Source organism: Ammospiza nelsoni, chromosome 1 (assembly GCF_027579445.1).
Source record: "Ammospiza nelsoni isolate bAmmNel1 chromosome 1, bAmmNel1.pri, whole genome shotgun sequence".
NCBI classification, from domain to species: domain Eukaryota; kingdom Metazoa; phylum Chordata; class Aves; order Passeriformes; family Passerellidae; genus Ammospiza; species Ammospiza nelsoni.
This window is the reverse complement of record NC_080633.1, coordinates 18,780,351-18,807,950: the sequence shown is the minus strand read 5'-3', so window position 1 is coordinate 18,807,950 and position 27,600 is coordinate 18,780,351. Positions and strand designations below refer to the sequence as shown.

The 27,600-nt window shown below is 42.4% G+C and overlaps 1 protein-coding gene across 1 annotated transcript in view; it reads right to left on the bottom strand.

The window, feature by feature from the left end:
- The window catches only part of PIP4K2A (phosphatidylinositol-5-phosphate 4-kinase type 2 alpha), a 107,767-nt gene extending 84,760 nt beyond the window's left edge, over nucleotides 1-23,007 (bottom strand). The window contains exon 1 of the mRNA XM_059476547.1: nucleotides 22,695-23,007. Within this exon, the coding sequence (XP_059332530.1) occupies nucleotides 22,695-22,835 (141 nt within the window). The 5' untranslated portion in view covers nucleotides 22,836-23,007. The remainder of the gene's footprint in view (nucleotides 1-22,694) is intronic.
- Nucleotides 23,008-27,600: the final 4,593 nt, after the last annotated feature.

The window sequence follows — 27,600 nt, the reverse complement described above, 5'->3', positions numbered from 1 at the left end:
GCAAGATTATTTATAACCAAGATGCATATAGTCATGTCAACAAGATTTAAGAGGTTTTATATCAAATTATGTCTAACTATCGGCTGTATTAATTTTTTACAAATCATCTTTTCCTGTAAGCTCAGTCTAAGCAATTTAAATTATAATCTTACAGAACACATGAGATCTGCTTTATAAGTGGGCAAGTGAATCTGATCACAAACTATCCAGAAACTGCAAGTCCACCAGAAATGCAAGTCCACACAAGGCATTTAAATTTCATGTTGTCATATGAAAGCCTTTTTTATTACAATATTCATCTGAATAATAAAAAAACCTTTTCACATTAACAAGAGGACACTGAACAGAAAGCCTTTAACTACACATCATGTAGAGAAGTAGGTAAGTAGTCATTAATTGATTTCCTTTAATGCTTTGATGTTTTGTCATAAAGTCATGTTAGTAGCTGCTTAGATCCTGTTAAAGCCAAAGTAAAAGCATCAAAGCAGTTTTACTATTCTTGTTAGACACTGTAAAGAGATTGCATAGTTTTCACCTTTGACCACTCATTGTAGTTCCTCTCTTTCACTTCATCATTACATTTTTTTCATTAAGACTCAAACAGAACAAGCAGCAACCTCAGACTTTGATAAAAGGTCACCTCTCAAAATTTTCTATTTTATTAATCTCCTAAAAGTTGTATGAAAAATTAAAATTACAGCTCATATCTCAACAAAAAGTAAATAATGATATCACTCCATGCAAGACCAGATTTTAGTTATGCTTACAAAAAATGGTACCTGGTGAAACTAACACAGCACAAATACACATATGCCAAAGGAAACCAGTGGTCATGGAAGCAGGCACTGCTGCTCCTAGATGATGCAGCAGTGAGGTGAAGTTTTGAAACTCATCAACTGTAAAAATCCTGTGTTTAAAAAAGCTATTTAACCAAGCTGCCAGCTACACGATTTAAATAAAGAAAGCAATCTTTAATTTTAGCTGACATGGTGTGTTGAGGACAAGGGCAAGATTTACTTCTTATAATCAACTCTTCAGCAGAGCTTTCCCTCCATCTGTCCCTTTAGAAGGGTCATCTGTTCAATTATTCAGATGTGCAACTGAAAGCATCAAGAGTAGATGGTGAAGCAAAGACTAAACACAGGTCTTGATTATCAGCTACCTTGCTCCCAGTGATGAGCTTTTTGTATAGTGTCTAACAAAATTCATTAAACTCCTACAACTTAAACTGAGGAAGAGAACATTAGGCTTGATCAGAAGAGCATTCCCATGTAAACTTGTACAAGCGACTACAAATCACAACTACAAACAGTGGTAATTTTTCTTTGGATTTTAATAACAAATATGAAACATAACCAAGTTCAACTCATCAGCTAAGAAAGACTTACAGTAAGCAAAAGAAACATTAAAAACAAAGGTAGCCTTATTTTGGATTGGTTTCAAATTCATTACAGTAAAATCATTAGAATCCAGTTAAGTTACTACTGTGCTATGTTTAAGAATGAACACAGAAAATACACATTATTTTTGAACTGGAGGAGCAGCAATAGCTTGTCATTGACAAAGTAGAAGTCTGTGATAGTTTAAAATTCAGTCCTTCTCTTCCAATGTAGACAGCAAGTCTATTGTACATCACAACAATTTCTGTTAAAAACCAACAGTCTTTATTTCATCTTTGATCTTCTGAAGTCTCAAATTTGCTGTATGAAGAACCACTTGGTGGTTTTCAACCTGACTTCTACATCTTTAATGGAAAAAGGTAGAAATCACTTCCTGTCCAGTCCCCACTTTAACTCATAACTTTTGATACTTCAGATCTCCTTCCTGACAACTCTTGCTGCTTAGTCAAGCATCTACACCAAAGCTGTTCGGTATTTTTCATCATCCTTCATACCCTAAACTGAGCTTTAAGCTCTACTATACCTTTTAGCAGAAGGAGACCATACAAAGCATTGCAAATGCTGATTTACAAACTGGATTTATACAGTAACACAGAAACCTTTTCTACTCTACTCAATATTCCTCTTCTGGTAACTGACAATTGCTTGTTGTACCTACTAAATAGTAACAGCACTAAGACCTTGCTCCTGCACAGTTATGGCCAGTTTAGCATGCACCACTAGATGTAAAACTGGGGCTGTTCTCCTCAATGCAGCTCCCTGTTCTCCTGACAAACAACAGCACTGGAAATTCAGTCATATTACTTTCTCTGTGGTTCTTCTCAGCTCTACCTCCCCCTTACTATCCCCATTAATTTGATATCAGCAGCAAGATTTCTTCCCCACTGGTCACCAGGGCTTTTAAGTAATTTAGCAAAGTCTTATATTCCTACAGCAATTTGCTGATACAGCCAAGCATTTATTTCCACATTATTTTCTTTACAAATTAAGGAATTATTTATCAGCACAAAGACCATCCCTTATTATGCTATGGCTTATTAACTCCCTTTAAAGCTAGTGCGGGACCCTCTCAAAATTCACTCAGAAACTAGAGACACCTAAATCACTTTTATCCACATGCCTAATGACCCTCCATCAGCCTCCATAAAGTTAGAAGACAGGTTTCCTTACAAAAGGCACATTGATTGTAAGAGAAGGCAGAGACTACAAGGACAGAAGTAGTGGATAGCTGCATAAATAACATTATTAACTGAACTGTGTCAGACACTTGCACCAGAGCCTTACAAGTGCTACAGTCTCCCTTACCTAAATTTTGGCACCCCACCTGCCATTCTCTATAGCACTGGCTACACAGCAGATTTATAAAAGAATTTCCACATCAGCAGCATTCTGCTATTTCATCTCTGAGTATTTAGAAGCAGAGTGAATACCGCCCTGTCCTTGTGCTGCACTGCTGATAATGCTATCAGCTACATCAACTAACTCTTCTCCTGCCTCCATCATGTCAGACACAGCAGTTGAGGAATCCCTCACAAAGTTCCAAAATTGAAACCTTCCATTTCCTCCCCACTGAACTAAGACACAAGTAATTTATTTCCCTGCAAAAGCTGTATCTACTATATATGCTTCATTTACATCCTCATCCTGAATTCCTACAGGCAGTGGAACCTTTCTGATCTGTAAGAAGAAAGCATCATTATCGGTTTTGATGCCTTTTGTTAACCACAAACTTCTCAGTACATTTCTAGATTAGATTACTAGATTCATGATTTTCATACATTTGAACATTCCTTCTGCTCTTATGTTTGTTTGTTTTGAAGGCAGTTGTCTCCATGCTACCCAAGTTTCTTCTGCTCTCTTGTAATTCTGCTAGATGGCACACACTGGCACTCTGTTCCACAGTCCATCTCCATACTGTACCTACACCCCCTTCACTGTGCTCTAGGTAACCTTGATAGATTTAGATTTAAGACCTGTCTGGTTACTTTCTTTTTAAGAAGGCTTTTCCCCCTATTTTTATACCATCTCTTTGAATGAGATGGACTTTTGTACATCATCAAATACATGTATCAAAGACTAGAATGACTTAAATCTTCCTTTAAAAATGCAAATTAGTCTGTTCTCACCTACCATTTGTTTGAAACATGCTGTGTGGTGATAAGTGTGTAATAAGAACAGCTGGGCCACATCACATGTGGTGTGTGCAGTTACAAAAGCAGACACTTCCATTGACTCAAGTAAGGCTCCAATATCCTTAAAAAACCAAAACCAAACTAGGGCAGGAAGGACAATACAAAAAAAAAAAAAAATCCCCAAACTCACAGAAGCATGGATTTGATAAAGTTAGATTTATGGCTCTCCTAAATCGCTGCCAGATTGTTTTTTGTTTTGTTTAAAACACAGAGTGGTAACTGAACTTTATTTGCTCACCAATTTATACTCATATTCCAAGATATTAGCACTGGAATAAATCCACTTTCCATATAAGTAATTCATATGCACTTATAACATTACATTCAAGTTATAAAACAAAATTAACAACAACAGTTAAAAGTCTGTAAGATCTACAAAGACTGAACAGTATTATTCTGGCTTAATTTTGTTCATTTTCCACCCACAGACTGCAGACTGTGCATAACTTCTTATAGAAAAGAGATATGAATAGCTATAAGTTACACCACAACATTAAATTTGCATTAGCTATAGAATCAGTTCTCATCAGTTTCCAGAATAATGGTGTTCAGAATGAGACTAATGCATTTCAAAACAGTTTACCTTATAGCTCAAGATTGCAAAGGCAGGACCTTGATCTACCCACAAGACAAGGTGGAGGTTCAGAAATATTATATCACAATGTTTAAAACAACATTTTAGTACTTGGCATATTTAACATGCAACTGACAGTCACTTCCCAATATTCAGTATTCCTTCAGAGTAGAACACTTGCTTTAGAACACACTGAAATAGGAGTATCTAATGCTCACCACATCATAGCAACTAACAAGTCACTTAGCTATATTTTTTTCAGTGAGGGACAGAAGAGCTCCCTAGTTTCACCTCCCTTAGATTTAGCCTTAGTCTCAAAATAATTTTTCCAGCTCCTCTACACAATAAACATTCCCATTTTTGTAAGAATCAAGGTACTACCCTGCACATAATGCCTCCCCTTACTACAGAGTCTTGGTTCACCTCTTCAGCATGAAAAAAATGTATAGTGAAGACAAAGGAGTCTTGCTTAAAGATTTAACACAGTTAAGTACTGCTGGAGTCTCATTAAATTTTGGGAAGTTTAGCAGAAGCTTTGAAGCCTTGCTACACACTTTCATCTGTTCACTTCCAACAATTGCAAGCTAACCAGCATAAGTAACAAAAGTAAGACTGGAGAAAGAAATACAGCAATAAATCCGTTTGGTTTTTTTTTCAGAACCAGAAAGTAATTATTTAAAATTCATAGACCTCTATATCACATGTAATGGCACCCTAAAACATTGCAAATATTAGAGAATTTAACAAAACCAAAGGCAAGAAAAGGCATTTCAAATATACTAAAACCTATCTAACATCACTGCAGTTACATCACAGTGGTATGATATATTATTAACTGGGAAGAAAAATCATTTAATTAAGAACCTAAAAAGTTTCTCAAGTAATTCACATGGGTGGCTTCTCTTACAGATACAGCCTTCCTTGAAGGTTTCTCATCAACAATCCTTTAAAATAATTTTATTGAAGCATAGCTATTCATTTTTGTAGACTAATGCAGTTCTTGCATTAAGATATTTTCCATGAAAAGTATTACTTCACCTTTTACTGCTGACTTCAATTAGATTGATGCCTTGACCTGAAAAATTCATAAGGTAAAAAAAAATAAAAATCTAACACACTTTTATGTAGAGAGCTGAACTAATCCAATAAATGGCCACCTACTCTGTAGGACCATAACAGCACTCACAAATGCTACAGTAATCTACTTTCCCCGTGTCTCAAACTATTGGTGGTATTGATGTAAAAAGCACTTGTAGCCTTTTAGCAGGAGTGCTCCTGCAGAACTGAACTTGTCTTGGCATGAGCCAGGCAATTCCTATGAATTTACTCTTTGGGGTTTAGGTTTAAGATACTTCCCATTTCTTCCAAATTAAAAGAATAACCTCATCCTAAAGCCATCTTACTTTACTATATTCTTCCTTTCACTGATGTATCTGGAAGTACAAGGGACTGCCCTACGAGTCCAGTTCTTTGCAACATTTTCAGCTACAGTAAAATGGAAAAGCAGCCAATCCAGCAGGCTCATGTCCAAACTACCACCCTGAAGACTTGTCAAAGACCCCATTGACCATGCCACAATTCTACTATATTAGATTTTATTTTTTGTAATCAGTTAATTATGTCAACTATAGAATGGATTTCACATAACTAATGCAGCAGTGTTCTTTGGGAGGCTGCAAGGCTGCCAGCACAAATATTGCAAGGCTTTTACAACAGCTAGTTTTTATGGTAGGGCTTCTCTCATGCTGCTGGAGTTTCAGTCTTCATTGTGCTTAACATAAAGGAGAGATCTATGTCGTGAGGATACTGTAAAGCTGCTTTTGAGTATTAAAACAGATTTTAAAATTAAATATTAATTGTTAGAAAAGCGTACATTAACACATACAGAGACAAGCAGACCAAGACTCAGTGGCCACAGTAAATTTAATCAGAACCCACACTCCATTAACAGCTGGAAGAGTTCCAGAAGCCGCTTGTGCTCTTGGCCATCTGCCAAGACCACTGATTGTGTTTTAAGTCCCCTGAAATTACAAGGATTTACTCAAATATGCCATTCTCCACTCTTGGTGCAGTATTTACAATTTTCTTTTGTGGCACATATAAAAAGTAGCTGTCAACCTCCCCACCAGTACACTTGCATGCTACAGATGTACACAGTCAGACATTCTTAAGGCCACCTAAATTGCAACTCTGGTACATTTTGCAAATGAACTGTAGAAAAGGCACTAAAGATACCTAACATCAACAAACCATAAGGAGCATCTAAGACTTGAATTCAAGTATGAAATTTAATCTATTGAGACAAAAAAGTGAAAGCTTTCAAGCATTTACCAGAGCTGTCTACAAGTATGTTAGAGACAGGCATCAAAATGCTCGTCTCCAAAGCTTCATTCACGTCTGCTGCTCATTAGTCATGGCATGCACTAATACATAGCTCTTACAGTAGTGTTGTGCAGAGAATCCTGAAAGGAGGAGGAAGTGTTAAAACTAATCCCAATACCTGAAAGTCTTTAATATCAAAATGAGAAGTCAGTTTGGCCACAATCCAAGAAATCTGGCAAGTATATCTCCCAAGAACATCTGCCATGCAGTCACAAATCTCTTTAATGACCTTCATATAATACAGTATTTTACTTAGGTAAGATACCAGAACATCCAGGTTATGAAAAGAAATAAAAAACAAGGCAGGTAGTGATGACTAAAAGCTCTTGCAGAAATAGTGATAGAAAGGGAAGCAGAAAACACCCACAAAGCACAATGGTGTTTGTTCGCTTGCAGGTCCAGAGTACTCTGGAAGTATTTGATGCACATGTCGCATGTGGGGTCAACTCAACTCTGAATTCCTCAAGCCCACACCAGGGTCTGCCATCATTAAAGGAAGAGCTAGAATATTTGCACAAAGGGTGTGCATTACAGCTCACACAGACTAGAAGCTGCTCTTGAAAGCACATCAGTGCAAGCACCTGAGTACTGCCAGGTACCAGGTTTGATGTATGGAACCTAACAGCATAAGAAAGGGAAAACAGTCATTGTCAGAATGACTCTTCCAAGCCCACTGTACAATACAATGCAGCCCCAGAGTGCTAACTGTGCTCACTGCCTTCTCCAGTGCAGCTCCACAGCAGTGACCCAGCTTGTCAGCCAGATCCAGCCTCCCACCCCCTGGCATTCAACATGCCTTTTGTTGAGCTCAGCTGGTGACCTACCCAGACAGTAGCCAGCAGCAAGACCAGCTCAGGCTGTGGTTTTTCCAGCCTTTTGCTTCCCAGCTAAGCTGAATTACATGATTTGCCACTTGGCAAGTGGGAATAGTCTTGCCTCCTTTTCCCCTTTCTACCAATAACCCCTAAAACCAGAAGGCAAGTTGATTCAGCCTATGAACCCAACAAAAATGAGAACAAAATAAAAGCCCAAAACACAGACTTTTTGCCAGATTAGTCTCTGGTCTTTTAGCAAGCTGAATTGATTTACTGGATCATCAGGCAAATACTAGAGCCAGCATAAACTAAGCAGTAGGAACTCAGCCTTCTTTTATTGAAGCCACAGCCACAGCTGAGAAGGGCTTGATCAGAGTTATTTATCCCTGTACCTTAAGCCACAGGTAGCACTGCTGCTCTGCTGCAATTCACACTGCTGGGACACAGCCTAATAGAAAGACCACGGGAGAAAATACAAATAGGTCACTCAGGAGAGAAAGCACTTGAATCTGAAGCATGTCTTATTGAAGCAGCAGAGAGAGGAGATGTCAGTCTCTAAACAAAGGGAAATTAAAATGGTATGTTGGACCAACAGTAGATGCTGAAGGTCTTTTTTAGTAAGCCAGTTAACTGTTAGATGCATCATGTAAAACATATGGCAGTGCACAGTGGCTACACAAACATATGTAATTACAATTAGAGTTCTCTCCCTTTTTCACCCATGTAGATATTATACCTGCTTGCCAAGGCACCCATAGAGTGGCACTGCTGTGAGAGTCTACAAGTGCTCCCAGTATGGGAAGTTAAAAGTGGGATGCAGGACACCAAGACAGTTTGCTCCTATCACAAGGGTACAGACTCATTGCTCCTGCATCCCACCAGGCAGCTCTGCCTGTCCCTTTTCCATGACTGCAGTACTTGTCAGATCCCACCAGAAACTAAGTGCTCAATTTCCTAAAAATATTTCCTCCTCTCTATAAAACAGTTTGGCCAAAGCTACAAGGTTGGGGGTGGGGGGTGGGGGGAAGAATAGGACCAAAACCCAACAACTGTTGCTGAAAGAAAGTAAAAGCAAAGCAACACCCGAAAATGAACCACAAGCTATCACTTCCAAGCCTCCTACCAGCATACAGTCAGGGTCCCTAAGGACACAGAGATGCAAGCAAGCTAATACAGCTTTACCTATCTGGCAAATGGTTATTCAGAGTAAGCATAAATTGTTTCTCAAGGGAAAGATTTACTAGAGACACAACCCTAAACTGGAAGGGACACAGCAATGGAATGATGTACATTCAAAAATAGACAGGAAGAGACTCTAGGCATGGAAAAAAGGATATAATTTCTGTGAAGATTTCCAATAGTCTCATATAATGCCAGGAAGGAGTCTCATCAGAGGACTAACTGAAAGAAGAATGACTTTTCCATTTCTTGGCAAAGAGGCAGGAGAAAGGTTTGTTCAGGTTTCCTTATCATTTACTCCAAAACCTACAACATCAAAGACAGAATACTACCTTTGTGATGGATGAAGTCCAACACATTCATTTTTAGGTTCAGCTGTAGACTAAAACTGGTGTCAGTGCCTCCCACTGGGACAAGCAGAAGCACTTCCAAGATACCACAAGCTACCATGGATATGGACTATCTGTATTCCAAAGGGATTTTTACAAAATCACATACCAGAGACTTTCATTACACTTTCATTTCCTTTGCATTTTAGTTGCCTAGCATTTCTTGTACATACATCTAAAAACATCTCCCCTAAAAGACTGATATTGAAACTGGCAATATCAAAGTTGTCAGATTTTAGTGCTTCTTTTCTTGACACAGAAAGCAAAAATTGATTAAGTGTTAAGAGACTTGGTATCTGTTGTTAGAGGACAACAAGCTCAAGAATAAAGAGGCTTATTAGAATAAGGCTGCTGGTAAAGCCTATGGAAGCAGTAACTTCAAGCAGCAGCTGACAGATTTCACTTTCTCATCTATTGCTCCTCCTCTTGAGGATCACCATTAAACTTTCCAAGTTTCAAAATCACTACACTCCATGCAGGGAGAGAAACCAACAGAGTCCCAAAAAGGAAGTATGTGAACTATGCCAGTTCACAGCTGGCACAGATCAAGGCTCAGCCTTATCTCTGCAGCAAGGCATCACACAGCTCAGCTCCCAGTGTGCCCTCCTGCCCACTGTTCCCAGCAGTGCTTGCATCCCATTCCTGTCCCTTCTGCTCTCCCCTGCCTGCCTTCACACAGAGTTAGTTTCCAGCAGGCAGGCAGCTGACCCAGCTGACCAGACACACACACTGCTGGCAGCTGAGCTCACCCCTGCAAAGGACAGGTTTCAGGGAGGCCCACACTCACCATGAAGCCATGCTTTTATATAACAACTTGGCCAGAAATCAGAGAAAGACAACTGAAAGCCACGTAAATCCCCAAACAAAATTCCCCTCTAGTCTGCAAAACACCCTTCCTCTTCCACTTGTGGAGAGTGAAAGTGCAATGCCAGCTTTAGAGCTTTGGAAATCTTCAGGAGTGAAGGTATTAAACTGCAGTATTCCTGGTGGCAGGTTAGGTTATTTCATACTTCCTGACCTTAAGTACACCTTGGAAGGGGGTGGGGGGGAAGCCAATAAATAATTGAAATAGTTCATTAGTAAATCACCATGGAAAATTAACAAGATTAAATGTCTTCAGTTTCATATTGCTGAAGCTAAATGACAAGGAAAGTGTCACTTAGGCAGAAGATTTTTATACTAACACAGGATATATTTCATATTTACAACAGAAAGTCATGCAACAATTTTGCAGTCATGGCCTGGATAACTGAAGATGACTAACAATGTTGTGGAGTTTTCATTGGTGTTTAGCTTAAAAAATTGTGCACGATTACTTCAAAACCAAGTTATTTCATCCTAATTTTTGGTGGTGATTACCATTCCAAAACTTAAGACATCCACAGCATGGGCACCTCTCTCTGATCAGTCACCCCGGATGCTTTAAGAGCAGATTTCTGTGTCCATGACCTGTGCCAGCTTGACTGGCCCAAAGGCAGAGCTGCAGGCTGGATTTGTTTGACTGCACTTCTGTCACTGTTCCATTTACCATGCCCCTCCAAGGTGGCTGCAAAGCTGTCTGCTCGCTGGGGGAGCTGTGAAACAGGTACCTTGTGCAACAGTGAGCGCTGCCAACTCCACCAGAAGCCCCAGTCAGATTCTCCTGAGCACTTTCCTTTGTGCATTACTTATGCAAATACATGTAAGTGCACAGGATCTCAAAGCTTTAGGAAACATTTCAGAAAGCAGTAAGTTAATTAGGCAGGAAAGCAGCTTATCTGTCCTGGAAGATACAGTAAAATTCAACAATACCAGTCCTTTGGACAGTCCATTAAAAAGAAAAAAAAAATTATAACTTGCAAGCTCCCCTCAGTTATTTAGCAGCAGCCCTGTGACTGACTGCACACTGTTTATTTTATGTGCAAAGAGTCCAAAAGCTGAGCATTTTCACTCCTGGTTTGTCTGGTCCCTTTTATCCACCCTACCTCAAGCTCTGAGATATTAGATATATCTGAAAACTTAAATAAAACTGCATATTTTTTAAAGAGTGGTCATGAAGCCTAGCACAAATTGTAGAGATTGCTATATGGCATAACTACATCAACAACTATGCTGTAACAAAGTTTAGCATTCCTGGACAAAACAAACTTCAACAACTGAGAGAACATTTCCACAAACTAAGTACCCTACATGGTTACAGCCCACAGAATTGTATTTCAAGTAGTTGACATACTCAAGGAGTATTTCTCACTTGAGGAGAGAGACAAACACTACTACCCCAACAACTACTATTAGTCCATATTGCACGGTGTGGAAAAGCAGGATGCATCAAAACCATGGAGCAAGGCTCCACATACAGTACCCAGAAAGATTCTGTATCCCTCAGCAGAGCTGCCTAGCATGGGAGGTAACACAGCAACTTCTGTGAAAAACTTATATTCAAGTAAGGGGAAAAACACAGCAAGCACAAATCTGACAAACCAATTCTGAGCTCATACTTGCTAGCTAGTGAAGCAAAGGTAAATAAGTAGCAGAGAAAATGTAGCTCAAGGATCATGCTTTACTACCTTGGCTCTCAGTTGCTTCTTGCACCTACTTGAAGCCATAGTGTTAGATTTCATCATCCAAATGATCCATGCCAGCCCACACCACTATTTGAGCCTGTTTGCAATAGCAGGTGACAAAAATCAGGGAAACCTTTGCAGTAAAACTTTGTCTTTACAAGTAGCTATATAACTTGATCCTGAGAACTCCACACAACCAAATCTATGTTCTTCCTTTAATGAAGGCCTAGGTTTTTATTATTTAAATACAGAGAAATCAGTGTGCCCCAAATTATCTCATTTCAAAGCCTTTCACCAGCAAGTCAAACGTTCATAGAACATTTCACACTCAGCTGCTTTTTTATTCCTTTTTTTTGATTAATAGGCTAGATATATTTTAAGACTATCAGTAAGACACAGAGGATCCAAGTTCCTTTCCATTTTGCTTATCAAAAGGCCACTATTGTTCAACACACAAGTCTGACTGAAAAACAAGTAATCCTGAAATCTCAGTTATGTGCTTGTATGTGACACAGATCTCCTGGATGATGACTTCAATTCAAAAGGGGCATGGCAACACAAATAAAAGCAAGCCAGCTACTTCAGTTGTTACTTTCCACCACCTGAGGACACTGATGTCTATGCCCTTGTGTCCAGGTTCCACCTGACATCTTGGCCAGCTCAACTACATAAAGTTGCACCCATTAAAATGATGGTTTAAATCAATGTCACCTTGTACATAAAAACCCCACACAGGATCTCTTAAGCTGTGGAAGCAGTTTTAAAGTGAATTTTAGCTTTGCTACTGAGATAATCATATGCACATAGTAACAGCATGAATTACTGTCTGCCAGCTAGACATATTTCTATATCCCTCATATGTTTTTCATTTCTGAACTTTGCAGCATTGTGCTGCCACAAGAACAGTATTCTATCTAGTGACAAAAATCAAACAGTGTTTTCATGACACTACAAAGTCTTAAGGCACAGGGATGAAATAAGCATTTTTACATGTCAAATACTATAAGGGTGGCTTAACAACTTACTGTAAAACAGTAAGAAACATGGCTTTCCAGGAAAGAGTCTCTACACCTTGAAGGGCATTTATAATGGGTTGAAGAAGACCTCAGGCACATTGCTCCAGAGCAGTGAGCAAGAAGCAGCCCATTGTAAAAGAGTCATCACCCATCAGAACCCAATAAATCTTCATCTTTCAGGTGACCAGCACATCATGCAGGAGCAATCACTACTCTCAGGCTCTTCCAGTAACTTCTTAGGTGCTTAACCTTTGATTGTGAAGCAAGTCACATTCAGCCAGGAACCTCAGCAAGTCACCCACTGGAAAATGAAAAACTTGACCTAAAGTCTGGGAGATTTCCTCAACAAGACAGGAATATTAAAAATATCCTATGGAATGGCATCTTCAAAGGAGAAACTTGCAATATACTTCTCTGATAGAGTCATTGAGTACAAAAATAAAGTCTGAAGAGGAAAGTGCAAAAAAAAAATAAAAGCACCAATAGCAACACTGGGTTACTGTTGTAAAATGGGAAAAAAACCTTAACAGATGGGAGATATTGTGGAGAAGAAGAGAAATCCACCACACTCACACCAAGAAAGAGGCATATTGCATTAGCAATAGTCAAAATACTCAATATTTCAATACTGTTTTGCTTTGATGTTCTGCAACAGAGCAAGCAAAAGAGCGACAGGGGGTGCAGGATTCTGTGAGCTCACCGACATCTGAACCCTATTAACATCCCTGAGCCAACATAGCCTGAAGGACATTGCTCACTCAAATGAAATAACCAGCCACAAGCGCCTGCAGCTATAGGTAGAAAGAGAAAGCAGCGTTGTTGAATCAGCTGAAGCCCAAAATAACAGCTGGAAAAGCTGCTATATCAGGAACAGAATGGGCAAGAGGTTCCAAAATCAGTGGTTGCAGTGCTTTTTGCCTGCAAGCAGGTACATAGGTTTGTTAACAAGTCACTGTGGTTTTGTTTCTGTAAATGACTTTTACCACTTGTCTCCTTTAAGCCTGAGGAATATCCAGAAAGCTTTTCTTGTTTGGTCCTGTCCACTGTGTCATCACAGGAGAAGGCTGGTTAACATACCACACACTGCAAAGCAAATCATGAGTCAGATGAAAGTGCAATGATCTGACAATTCTGCTTAGGACCTAAAAGAATTATTAAACGAGAAAATTTCTTTTCAATTCTCCTCTGTACTAAGGGCAGGGGGAACACACACTGAGAGCAGCAGGGACACCCTAATTAGCATCAACCCCAAGGCACCGCACAGGAAGCTGTGTCAAGCATCTGACACCACATTTCAGTTTGAGTGAGTCATTTCTAAGTCCTCTACCTGCAAGTTTGCAGTGACTGTGGATGTTTGGAATGGACTTTGCAGAAAAGTCAGCTTGTCTGAGACTGCTGTCTTTCCTGAGAGAAAACCAGCTCTTTTGAACAGCCAGCTGAGACAGCATGTGTTGGTAAGTCCTTCCTCTTCCAGAAATAAAAATAGATATCCCATTCCTCAACTCAACCGTTTTCTCAATTTTTGGTGTTTTGCAACTTGGTCTCCCAAAACTAGCTTAATGCTAAGCTCAAAACACAAAAAGTCAGAAAGACCAAAGCAGGAGCTCAGAGATTAGCAACCTTGCTTTTGTTATGTCAATCTTCCAACTTTTGCTCAGCTCCAGGAAACCATAATACATGAGATTTGCACATTGTAAAGGGCCCCAACAACCACAAACTTTAACAACTATTTCTCTCTTAACTCCTCTAGAAAGTTTTGTTATAATCACTCAGAACCCAACCCACAAGGGTCACACCACACCACAACACCAATAAACACTAACTACAGAAAACTTACATTTCTGAGAGAGAAAAGCATACTGAACAAATAAAAAGCACAGCCAGCAACACTGACATCATAACCTGGCGTACCAAAAATGCTTTTGTTACCCACATGATCTAGCAAGGGTCTACAAAACACTGAACAACATACTTATTGAGGTTTGGCACCAGAAGCTAATCAGACATTTCTCAATTTCAGTTCAGTACAGTTAAACTATAAACAAGCCACTTTCTTTTAACTGGTCTTTGGCTAACCAAGCTGGGTATTTTTCTCCCTTTCCAAGAAAACCCCAAAATACTCCCTCCCACCCCCCCCCCCCAAAAAAAAAGTCAGTGACTGCTACAGCCACACACTTGATAGGCTGCAGGAGACTATTTAAAGGTAGGATTCTCAAGAATTACTATTGTTTAGAAGTTCTTCCAAATGTTGGCAGTCACCTCTAAAAGCAACCTCCAAAACTCCAGCCCCTAGGAAACCATTACAACTTTTCTGAAGACATTCAGTCTCTAGATATGCAAGTTATGAAGTTAGAGGTTTTACCATGTTCTAAAAACAAAGACTGTAGAGATAACCAGAAACCAATGGGTGCCATATAGACAGTTTTGTCTTTTTCAAAATACACTATTTCAAGAGACTAAAATAGTTGAGAAAGGTCTCCTCATTACAAGTGCAGAATCCAGTGAGAGTTCTCTACTCAAGTGGGTTTTTTTACTGTGGACAACAGTTTAACTTGAGTTATTACACATGAAACTGAGCTATAGACAGGAGACAAGTGGTCAGCCAAACTGCCCACTCTAAAGCTGTACAAGTCCCTCCAACTGTCCTTAAGCTGCTATAAAACTCACCTCTAAGTATACATACATCAGACTCTTCCCTTTATGCTCCCTGCAGTGTTGGCAATTCCTTTTTTAAGCTGGGACTGGCACTTAAAATATGGCCTTTTGTGGTACACAACTCCTACCCCATTCACTTTTCTGTATTTCTTTTTCTGTTAGTGTATCTCCCAAATGAACCTGCCATAGGATCAGACCAGCACCAGAGAGAATGGAACCAGTCCAGCAGCCCCAGCTTTAGCAGGCCTTATTATTATGGAGGTTGTAGTTTGTCTAACCTTACACTAGCTTAAACTGGCACTTCCTTACAAGGAAGTTACTTTCCTCCATCCCTTCTGTTTTTGCATTCAACTCCACATTCTTTGTGCTAGCACAGCTGTATGCATAGCTGGACCATGAACTTCAATGAATTATGGTCCATCTAAAAAACCCCTCAAAATGTATTATTTTTCTGGATTATCACTCTGGAGCTGAGTAATAACTAATAAGGAAAGCAGATATGGCTGAACTTGTTAACCAGGAAGACAGTAATGGCAGAGATTGATAAAATGCAAACACAGGTATGGCCGAGTTGTGAGACAGCATATGACTAAGATATCAGGAGGGAGATGAGGAAAAGTGAGACTAAACAAGTTAGCTCAAGCAGCTGAAAGGTGGTTCTTTAAGTCTCAATCTCACCAAGGAGCTCCACAGGCTTTCTAATAATGGCACATAAGGGAATGGATTTTTTTTTTTCAGTTTTGTCTTACAATCTAAAAGTATCATGCATATACTCACAGTTGTGTTAAGAATGTTAGGATTGCCTTGGGAACTTAAACACACACTAAAGAGCTGGATTAGACTGATAACCTTGCTTCAATACACAAGGTAGCTGTTCACCAAACCAGATTAAAATCAAGTACTCTAACAGGTGTAGGCCATTAAGTACTTTTACTGCAAACTATTCAACCCCATCCCTTGAAGATAAAGCCAGCGTTTTCTTTTTGGTTTGAGATCCATCACTACAGCATTCAGTTACTTCAAACTATTTTCACAACACCCTTATTAAGCAATTTCTCAATACAGAACTAATTAACTTATTATAGAGGCTCAACAGGAAGATCATAAGACAGATGACCACGTAGCAAACCACATGCAAGACGTCACTATCTCAACAATTCAAAGCTAACCCATTTCACCATGCACCAGGATGCAGACTATGAACACTAACAAGGTTTGTCAGTCATTACCATCCACAGCAAGGCAGCCACTTCTTAGACTGCTCCAACTATTTTGCTAAGTGCAAACACACGAGTTAACAATAGCAAAAATGAGGAAGGGAAATCAGAACTTGTGTTAGATATTGCATAGTTGGTACCAAGCAAAAGAAATGGAAACACACAGAAATATGCCTTGGAAGTAAAGATAAAATAATGAATTCATACTGGAGTATGGAGATGAATATGCACTCACTCCCATTTCAAACCTTTAAAACCTCACAGTTAACAACTAAGATGACTAACCTCTCAACAAGTCAAGATATCCATAAGCCAAAACTCCCAAGTGCTAAGTTTTGGCAAGATTACATCAAAGACCTGTAAATAATGGGTAGTTTCACCTTATTCTAAAGTTGTCATGAGGTTGCACAATGTACAGCCAGTGTACAGATTCCTAAGGCACAAGATGTTTTCAAGGAAGAACAGAAAACAGGACTGTAGAACAGGAACTGAATAATGGGGTGAGTCAGTTATTGTAAACAAAGCTTGCCACCCTGAAACTACAGGAGGAAAATGAACATCTACCAGGCCCTGGCAATGGGCATAATGCAAGTGTCTGCTTTAATGAGCAAGGAATTAAAAAATAATACCCTAGAGACTCTTAAGGCATCTGGTGCAGGCTACTCAAATAAGACAACTAAGTTGAGCCAACAAAACCAATTCACGCTGCCTATTTGCTTCATGGAACATTGTCCAGCCCTTTCTGCTGGGGTTAATGAAATTCAGTTTCAAAAACCCACAGGGGAAAAAAAATGACCCTAGCCTTTGCAGCACCTTATCTTGTAGATTGGAAGAAACTACAGAAAGTAGTTTTGAAACTGCTATCAGAGCTCTTTCGTAGCTCTCCCACTCTCATCCTTAACAGAAGCTATTGTATGTGTCCCTTTCAATAGTTTACAGAAGGACATGAAATATCACTCCCATTTGTACTCCACTGAGGCATGTTTACTATCCTTAACCTAACCACAATATTTACAATTTATTTTTATTAGTCCATCCACTCAGTTGCAAAAGCAGTATCAAATTAATTTCTTCAGTACACAGAGCTTGACACCCAAAAAAGAACCAAGTTTTCAATAAACAGCTCTTCCTGCTCTGCTTCCTTCTATATGCAAACATCTGGGCTGAGTGCCCAACTGACTAGTTTAAAATAGTTTTAATTGCTTTATTATCTGCTCTGATGTAATCAATGCTTTTTAATACATTGTTTCTTCCGGCTTCTTAGAAAGAGCCTTCTCCCAGTCTAACAACACCTTCGTTAAACAAATCAAAATATGCTTTTTTTCCAAACTCATTGTTGAAAATCTTGATTAATACCTTTAGGTTTACTTTGCCTTAGTTTTGAAAAGCCACTTATAACACAGCTGCAGCAGTAATGTTTTGCATTAAACACAAATAGTAAGAACACACCTGACAAGTGATGAGTAGCCCTCTCCACCCTAAGAGAGTTTCCAACCAACCTGCTGTACTGACAGCCAGTGCCATGAGTCAATATCATGGTTCCATATCCTCAGGGTGCCACCAGTCACATCATCATTTATGACTACATTAAAAATATGGACACAGAAGTTATCAGTTCCTGTAACTTCTGAAGGCACACCACCAGGAGTAAGTGCTATGGGCTTGTTTAGGTCAACCAATCTCATCCTTTCTTTAATGAAAATTAATCATAAACATGGAGGTTGTATTCCACAGGGCATCACCTAGTTTTCAATTACTTAGGTTTCATCTTCCCACAGAACAACTCAATAACAGCTTTTCAGTGTCATTTTCCTATGTGTACCATGTGTCAGGACAGAAAGTTCCTAGGAGAGATGCTAGGTAAGTCAGGACTAAGAAAAGTGATTTATGCCACAACCAAGATGTTCCACTTAACCTAACAAGCTCTCCAGTGGCATGTTAAAATATAAGGACAAGTATTAATTAATAAGTGAGCTACTTGTGTGTTTGTCTGGATGGAAGTTTGTAACAGGAAAGATCAGTATACTAGCTGAGAAAACCCCCAAACTGAAAACTGGCTAGAACAGACATTTTTTTAACTTTCTGCAGATACAGAAACATTCTCAAAGGGACTACATGAGAGGGGAAGAAAGATGCATTTACTTGTCATGCTTTTTTTCCCCCCTCCCAGTTTCTAACTCTAAGGTGAAGGAACCCAAGAGGTACACTGACAGACTGGAGTCCCACAGCTCTCTTTGCATTAGTCTATCCTGGTGTTGTTGCACTTCTGTAAAAGTATCAAGCAAGAATACAAGGAACAGTGCAACAGTAGCATGAAGCTCACAGACCCTCATGTGAGCAGTTGAAGAAGGTCATCGAGTTCACTGTGTGTTGAATTCTTCAGCCACAGAAAGTACACACCTTCTGATGTACTCCACAAAGTGCTGGGGGAGAAGTAATTTTATCCATGTATTCTTGTTTCTCCACACTTGCTTATTAGGCAGCAAGTGCCATTGAGAAGTCAGGCACTGTTAAATTTTTGGATCAGCTTGTAATCATCCAAGAAACAGATGGTGATTACAGATTCCAGGGGCTGGGGTTGTGGGGGGGCCGGTTTGTTTTTGGTTGGTTTTTTTTTTAGCTTGTATAGTATGCTCAATAAATTCATTAGGCAGCCATGCTCTTCTCCTAAATACATTTGATTTAATGGTTGACACAGTAGGCAAGCTCTCCAGCAGTCTGTTCTTCACCTCAAAATGAGTAAGAAAAAACCCACTTGTACTAGTTTTCTGCCGTCTTTCAGGGTGACGTTTTGAAGGACCTAAGCCTACAAATTCCCAGCTTTCCTAAAAAGCTCCTAACAGAAGCAGGCAACCAATTCTAGTGAGAGCAGACCATCATTGTGCCTGGGATGATTATCAGAGGATGCAGAAAACACAGAATGTGCGGCTTTCATTTTTAGGCACAGAAAACAAGTTATATACCACCTTCCTTCCCTCTCCTCCTTCCTAACATTATTGGAAATCCAGCAGCAGTGACAATAATAGAGGCAAGAATGTTTTTACCACATCAGTTGTAAATTAAATACAATTATGGTGCTAGCTAAAAATACAGCTGTAAGTCATACTAACCACTGAGTTTAAATATTTATTTCAGTAGCACAGCCAGATTATCTTTGACACAGGGTAAAAGACCAAGATAAAATCAACTGTTAATGATGCAGATGCCTGCAAGATCCAAGCACTGACAATTAGTCTTTGCTGCTACAAGTCATCAGTATTATAATCAGATCTACAAAATGGGACACAGTTGCTTTCCCTTTCACTTAGCAGCAAGCTTCATTCTACAGCATATGTCAGAACACTGAGAAATGAATTTACAGTTCTGAATGTGAACACATTTTTTTCTTGCTTCATAAGACATTGGGTAATGTTCGTGTGTTCTCCTCTCACATGCCCTTTGAAGTTTACTGAATTTGACTGTACTACAGGCAGGATTTTACATTAGGTATCTCTACTTCTACCTAAACAGCAGCAGCAAGTTGCTTACCGTTTCTTGAATGTGTGGGAAATTGATAAGACCCTTGTGTAACAGACATGCCTCTGCAAATTTTTTTCCCCCCATTAAGAATTCACACCTCTGCTGTCAGCCCTCAGCTTTGTGACATCAATGTTTAGGTTTTCCCTTTAGAGTCATGTTTCCTTCTAGGACAGGAGAGTTAAGACAATAGTTTGTTGGGGTTTTTTTCTTAACTTCTTCACATTCAATTTCAAACTCTGAAAATCCTCCAAAACTCAACAATTAAGTGTAGTCCTAAGATTAAAAAGCTAATAAACCTGCAGCAAAATATTTTTCCTTTTTTATCTTCACCAAGTGTTTCCTTCCAAAACAGGCGGCAATGTCAGAAACATAGTAACTGCATCTCAGCTTCACTGTTTCAGTATATATACTCATTCCACAAGACAGTTAGTAAGACCGAGACTTCTACTGTCTCAATAATTGCCAGGCATTACAGGCAGTCTTAAATATAATTTTTCAGATGATTACTGTGTTCTAAGTTTAATTACTCCCATAATGAACTATGATGTATGCTCTGTTCTTAGTCTAGCCTTTGCTTATGGATTTCTGTTTATTCTGCTAAGAAACCTAAGGATTCCTAATTCCTCTTCTTAATTAATCCACACACATTGTTTGCATTTCTCCCATGAGAAACTCTTATCGGTGATAACAGAGTTAAACCATGCTGCACACTTATTTTCATTTGCTGGACATTGCCACATGAAGCATTACAAAATGACAGGAAAACCATCTAACAGAGGAGCCTGCAACACTTCAATGCTGCATTCTTGGCCAAGAAGAGATGTTTAATTTGGACACATCAAATTAACTTTTTTTCCATGCTCTCTCATTCAGCAGGATTTCACTTCCACAGGGCCTCCAAGCATTACTCATGACTACATTTTGCAGAGGGATGAGGAAACGGAATGCCATCTGCAGAACACAACAGATATTCACACCTACAACCATCACCTTCCTGCGAACATGAAGCCTCTTTTCTCTGAGCCTGTAGTGTTGCTGGTGCTGTTTTTTTTGAGCCTCTTCAAAGAGAGGATTTCAGTTCACAATTTTACATCTTCTGTGCATGAAGCAACACACTTTGTTACATTTTCTACCGGGGACAGCTATGCACACTACAGCACATGATTGCAGGATGGTGAGGATCTCACATGGTGCTGCATTAGTCACTGTATACTTGGTTATTACTTGTAGTGAAGAGGTCCTTCCTCTTAAAGTAGTGGTATTTCCACTGTGAACTCACATAGCAACGAGCTGCTGCAACAGGAAGATCTCTGCTTCCATCGGTGATCCTCTCCCTCTCTGCTCAGGGAGACAGTGAACAGCTAGCACATGCTGCCATTCAGTACAAGTCTCTCACCCTGTAATTACCAGCCTGCTTTCTTTCATTAAAGAGGCCTGTTTGGGAATTTTCTATAACACTAGCCACTACAAAAGGAGCACAAGAAATGTGTGTATTTAAGCCCAAATCAGGCAAACAGAGTATCACACACTTACACAATGAAAGATATTTCTGCTTTGTAGATAAATAACTACTGTCTTATCAGTTTGTGACATAGGATGTCACTGCTCAGAACTGACCTACAGAAAACTTGAAATCCTTTGTCACCATTTCCTACCGACTCACAGTGCTACCTTAAGCAGGCTATTCAACTTCACTGAAGCTTCTCCTCTGTCTGGTACATACAGCCAAAGCATTTCCCCATGATCCTCACTTCAGGCACTGTGCTGTTTAAAACAGCTCTGACAGAGCTCAGTCTTGATGCACAGACTCCAGGCTTTGGGCAAAAACTACTGAAACATCCACAGAGGTCAAAAACTCCCGGGATATGGATGTGTGGGAAACAAAAGGAATAGTGAGTAATACTACAGGCTGCTCTGTCGGTTTCATGTGGCCGTTTCAAAATTTGTAGTCTGATCTCAAATTGCACACTGACATTCTTACAGGCTCGTTACTCAGCAGCAGACGTAACCCGCGCAAACCCGACACAGGCGTACAGGCTCCGCTCCGGCAGCAGTAGGGAATACGCTCTCTGCTCAACTGCCCTGATACCCGATTTTTGGCGATGTTTGGCTCTACACTTTTAACTTGCCATGGTGGCTATTTAAAGATGCAAAGCTGCGACCTGAACCTCGTAATGCCCAAACCATGTGACATCTTTATCGGGCTCCTAATTTTAATGCAGACCAGCGCCCGGCCGGGGGTTCTCCCGGAGCCCGGCCGCCCGTCCCCGCAGGGTGATGGAGCACTTCGCAAATGGTGCAGTTCTGCCGCCTTGCCACACCAAGCCCTTCCTCTTCCCCTCCCCCGCGCACACCGGCAGCGGACACTTGCCGAAGCGAACTGCACGGACACGGGACGAACTTGGCCGGTTCCCACCGAGAACCGGGATTTTTCCCAACTGCAGCACATCCACGCACCGCCCGCGCGCGGCCGGCGGCAGGAGCGGAGCTGCTCGGGCTGCGCTGGCAGCACCGTCCCCTCCCGGGCACCTCCCGCCCGCCGCCGCCGAGCGGAACCGCGGGGCCAAAGGGCGGGCACGGGCTACCGCGGGCACCCCGCGCATCACCCGCGCCCGGCAGGGCACCGCAGCCGCTCCGCGCCGCACAGCCCGCGCTCGGTACCGCGCTGCCGGCCCCGCCGGGCGAGGGGCGGCAGCCGGCGGGGGCTCCCGGCGGGACGCGCCCGCCCCGGTCCCGCCCGCGGCCCCGCAGCCCCCGGGTGCGATGTCCCGGCGAGGCGGGCGGGCTCGTGCGGGTCGAACGGCGGCGCTTACCGAGTGGTTGACCCCCCACATGAGGACGCTGAGCAGCGGGTCGCTAGCCCGGAACAACTTCACTTTTTGCGCCACGAAGTGCTTTTTCTTGGTCTTGGTTTTACTCGCCATGACGGGCACGATGCTGCTGGGGGCCGCCATGGCGCTGCCGGCGACAGAGGTGGAAGGGGCTGGTGGGGGGCAGAGCGGTGGGCGGGCAGGAGAGAAGGGCAAGGGCGATCAGCGCCGCAGCCCCGCGGGCGAGCGGGCGGCGGGCGGGCAGCCGCGGGACGCCGGGCGCATCCCGGCCTGGCGGCTGAAATGGCCCCGCTCGGCGCGGCGGCCCGGCCCCGCCCCGCCCCCCCCGCGGGGAGCGGCCGCCGCCCGCCCGCCCGCCACGCACTGCGCGCCCACCCCGCCCCCGCGGGAACGGCGGAGCGCCGGCTCTGCCGCCCCACTGCGCATGTGCCCCGCGCGCGGCGCCTGCGCGGCCGCGGGCAGCGAGGCGGGGGCCCGTCTGCGCCGCCCGCCCCTCAGGGAGAGTGGGGGGATAAGGGGTGTTGGTCCGCTGCCCTCCGGCCCTCACGCCCGTCGCCAGTCCTCTGAGAAACCGAACCTCCCTTCGCCCTACTCTTTAGCTAGCCAGTCGCTCACACCCTAACTTCGTACCGTTTGTGTGATAGTTACTCGGGTTCCAGTTCCCTCTCTGTGAAGGGATCTGTAGGAACGAGAGGGATCTCTGCGGCACGGCTTTGCCTGCTGCTGCCGCCCCAGCTCGGCTCCCTGAGCAGAGCGGCTCCTCACAGCCGCCGTGCAGCAAATACAGAAAGCTCGGTCCCCTGCGAGAGTACTGCACCCCCGTAACCTCACTGTGCTGTTACTCCCCCAGCAGAATGTTTTTTGATTGCCTCCATGACCACCGAGGATGTGGTCAGTGACAGGAGACATCCTGCAAAGGCACATCTGCCCAGCTCAGAAGTACCAAACACCACACACGCTCTGCTCCGCTGTATGATGAGGAACATCACAATGACATCTGCCATCACTGTTCGGGGTCAGTACCCACGGGTCACACAGAGCATACATCTGTGCCTTTACAAGAAGTCATACGTCTGTCTGCTTCTGTATAATACAAACTGACCTGCCTGCTGTAGATCTTGCTGTTCATTGCTCTATATTCTTCACCAGATCCTTAGGGAGAAGCAAGAGAAGGGCAGCTCCATGAGGTGGGCAAACCACAAGTGAGGGTCATCTCACTGCACCCAGTGCCTCAGAGACAAGGCATGTGCCCACACTCAGTGGGCAGGGTGCTGGCAAGAGCACACATCACATCAGCAGTCCCAGAGAAACTGAGGAGATGAATCAGGTCCATCCAGGAGGGCACAATGTAGGCACAGGGTCCATCCAGAGCCAGAAACAGAGGTGCAGGCAAGCAAGAGAGAGGTCCAAGGTATAACCAGAACACAGAGCTGGAGACAGGTATACCTACAACATAGCTCAGGCAAAGACCTAAACTGTGCCCTGCCTGAGCTTAAGTGGAGGTCCTGGGCAGAATGTATTCCCAGGGGTGGTTGTTCAGGGCAACTAAGGTCAATACATGAGTCTGGGTCCCCAACACAGGCTTACATAAATTTAGAAATGTGTTGCACATCTCCATTTCTCTTTTGCCATTGTGATCTCAACAGCAAAGTTATCTGTCTTGCTGGAATCCAAAGCAGTAATGTTTCATCTCCTCCTGCATAGCAACAATTACTGGGATTTATTTTATGGTCCCTTGCCTTCATCTTATGGAGAGTAGGACAAAACAGAGATGTATTTAATTTTCTGTCCTTTTTTTCTTCCCCCCAGCAGAATTACTTAGGAGTTACAAAGGTCTAAACTGTAATTTTTGTTCTTGAAAATAGGTTCAACAACAAAAAAATCTCTTATATTCTGCTGCAGTCAATGGAAGCAGCTGAGTAGTCAGCACCTTTGAATAAAAGCAGGTCACTTATATGCCTAAATATAGATTTGAAGTCAGACTTTTGGAAGAGTTCAGTACCCATTTTATCCCTTACATTACACTTAGAACATGACATCTGAGCATTGTGCAATGCTGCACACTTCAACATGACTGACATCTGCCACATGTGTCTTTCTTCATCTTTCCAGAGTAAATCCATATAGTGAAGCATTTTGGTTTATAAATAATAAAAGTAGCAAACATTTTAGTAGGTTTTTTATAGGGAAGGCTGAAGAAGGAAGTTGCTCTTTTTTCCAGAAGACTTTTTTGTCATCTTGGCATAGATTCTAAAGAGCTCTTCCCTGCAAATATGAGCGCTCACTAAAGAAAGTTATTTTATCAGAAGAACAAAAGATCTTGGCCATAACAATTACAGCAAAATCTAAAAAAAATTCAAGGGCCTGGGCTGTCTATACGACAAAGTCTGAGGCAAATATTTGTCCTCTTCAATTTCAAGTACCACAAACAAAGATGGTTGCCTGTGCCTGCCTTTCCTGTAGGAACCACTGAGGGCACAGGTTTTCCACTGAATCCACGATACAGGGGCCACTTGAAGAGACAAAACTTGATTACAGTTGCAGCCTACACTCCTCTTGGGATGTTTTTCCCTCAATTGTAATCCTATCCCTTAAAACAGAACAGAGGCTGAGGCCCTCAAGCCAGTGCCCACAGTAAAGATTTTCCCAGTCTACTTCTTGCAGCCTAGACTTCTCTTTCAAACCTCATTTAACTCACCTTCAGCTGGAGCTCCAGGGCTCTCTTTTCCCCAGTTGTAGCACTGACCCTGAGGGAAAATGTAATTTTGTGCTGAGTCACAATGCGGGGTCCCCAGGGATTGACCACACCAAAATGTTGTCACAGGCACTTTCTTCTCACAATCTACCCTTTGACATGTTCCCTTTCTAAGCTCCTTCCATCTGCAGCTCTAGGGTCTCTCTGTCCAAATGCCCACATTAACACTAACAGATCTTCAGACCAGAACTCCTAGCCAATGCCCTCAATAAAGTATTCTCCTTGACACATTTGCTCTACCCCACACCTTTTTTTTAAAAGATCTACTTTCTAGCTCCACTCCAGCTGCAGCTCCAGGTCCTCTGTGTCTCATAGCTCTAACCTTAAGCCTCAAACAAACCATATGCTGGGCTTTGGATGTGGTGCCAGTGCCCGCACCAGGAAGTTCTTGCTGCCAAGTTCTTCTGGCAGCAAGAACTTCCCTGGGGCAGTCACTTTCTAGCCCTGAGCCAGCTGCAGCTGTTGTCTCTTTCCTTCTGTCAAACATCACCTCAAACCTCACCCTACACCTAGAAGTTATGTTGAGCCTTGGACCAGGCCCCTCAGCCATTGCTTCCACCACCAAGCTTTTGCAGGCAAGCTATCCCTGTGGCCCAACCTTTTCACTATCAGCTGCTCTCCAGCTTCCCTTCATCTGCAGCTCTAGGCTCTCTTTGCTCCCAGCACCAGCCCTAACTCTCACACAAGCTGTATGGTGGACTTCAGACCAGGATTGGTCTGGAGAGTACCAGTCACAACAAAAAGTTCTTGCAATGAAGTTCTTCCTGCACCCCAGATGTGCTAGGCCTGTTCTAACTGCAGCACTACACTCTCTTGTCAAAAATAACCTCAGCTGTAACTCCAACCTTAAAAGTAGGCTGGGCCTCAGACCAGGCAACCCTGCCAAGTTCCTTGAACTTAGACTTCCTCTTAAAAGCCCTTCTCTAACTCTCCTCCTGCTGGAATTCTAGACTGTCTCTTCCTCCCAGCCTTAACTCTAATCCTGATGTAAACATAATCAAATGCCGTCACCCCCCTTTTAATTCCCAAGCCAAAAGAGTCTCCCAGCCAAGTTCTCTTAGCAGCCCACCTCCTTTCTAACTCAGCTCTCAGTTGCAGCTCTGGCTTCTCTTTCTTTCATCCCTAATTTTAACCCTAGCCTCTATTGGATTTGCATGGCAAGGTTTTGGTTGTGCAGGGGTCTATAGGGGTGGCTTCTGGGAGAAGATGCCAACCCACACTGGAGCAGTCTGCTCCTGAAGGACTTGCATCCTGCAGAAATGGGCCATGCTAAAGCAGTTTGTGAACTACAGCCTGTGGGAGTGACTCATGTTGGAGAAGTTCATGGGGAACTGTCTCCTGTAGGAGGGACCTCACATTGGAGCAAGGGAGGAAGAAGGAGAATGGAGCAGCAAAGACAGTGTGAGATGACCTGACCACAGGCACCCATTCCCCCACTGGGGGGAAAAGATTGATAAAATTGGCAGTGAAGTTGAACCTGGCTAGGAGGCTCCCCCTGTCCAGTTGAGGAGGGGACTGAGATGGGCACCTGATATCCAGCCAAGGTCAACCCATCTCAGCCATATCAATAAACCCAACCCAAGGCTGAGCCTTGGGCTAACATTTACCTTGGGCTAGGTCAAACGGAAAACTTCTGGGAATGAAATTCTCCTTGCAGCTAACACTTCCAGTTATTCATTCTTTCACAGTCCCACTACAGCAGAAGCTTGTGGCTCCCCCTCTCAACCTAAGCCTGACTTTAACCTTAGAGGCTGAGCTTCAGACATGACCCTCAGCTACTGCCCAGAACAAGAAGTTGTTGAAGCCAATTTCTCTTTGCAGCCCACCCTTCACTTTGAAACCCCTCTTCTAGCCTCTTCCAACTGTCTAGCCTTCTCCTAGGCTTTCTCTTTTTCTCAGCCCTATGACCACAGGGTGAACCTTAGACTAGGACACCCCAAGAATACCCACACCAAAGCACTTTCCCTTCCAAATTCTCTCTGCAGTGTGTTTTTCTGAAGCTCCTTTGTAAACCCATTCCAACTGAAGTAGCAGGCTGTCCTTCCCTAGACCCTAATTCTAACTAACTGTACCCTAATCCTTGCTGTAAGCTAAGCCTTGGAGACAGGCTCTGCACAGAGAGAACAAACACAC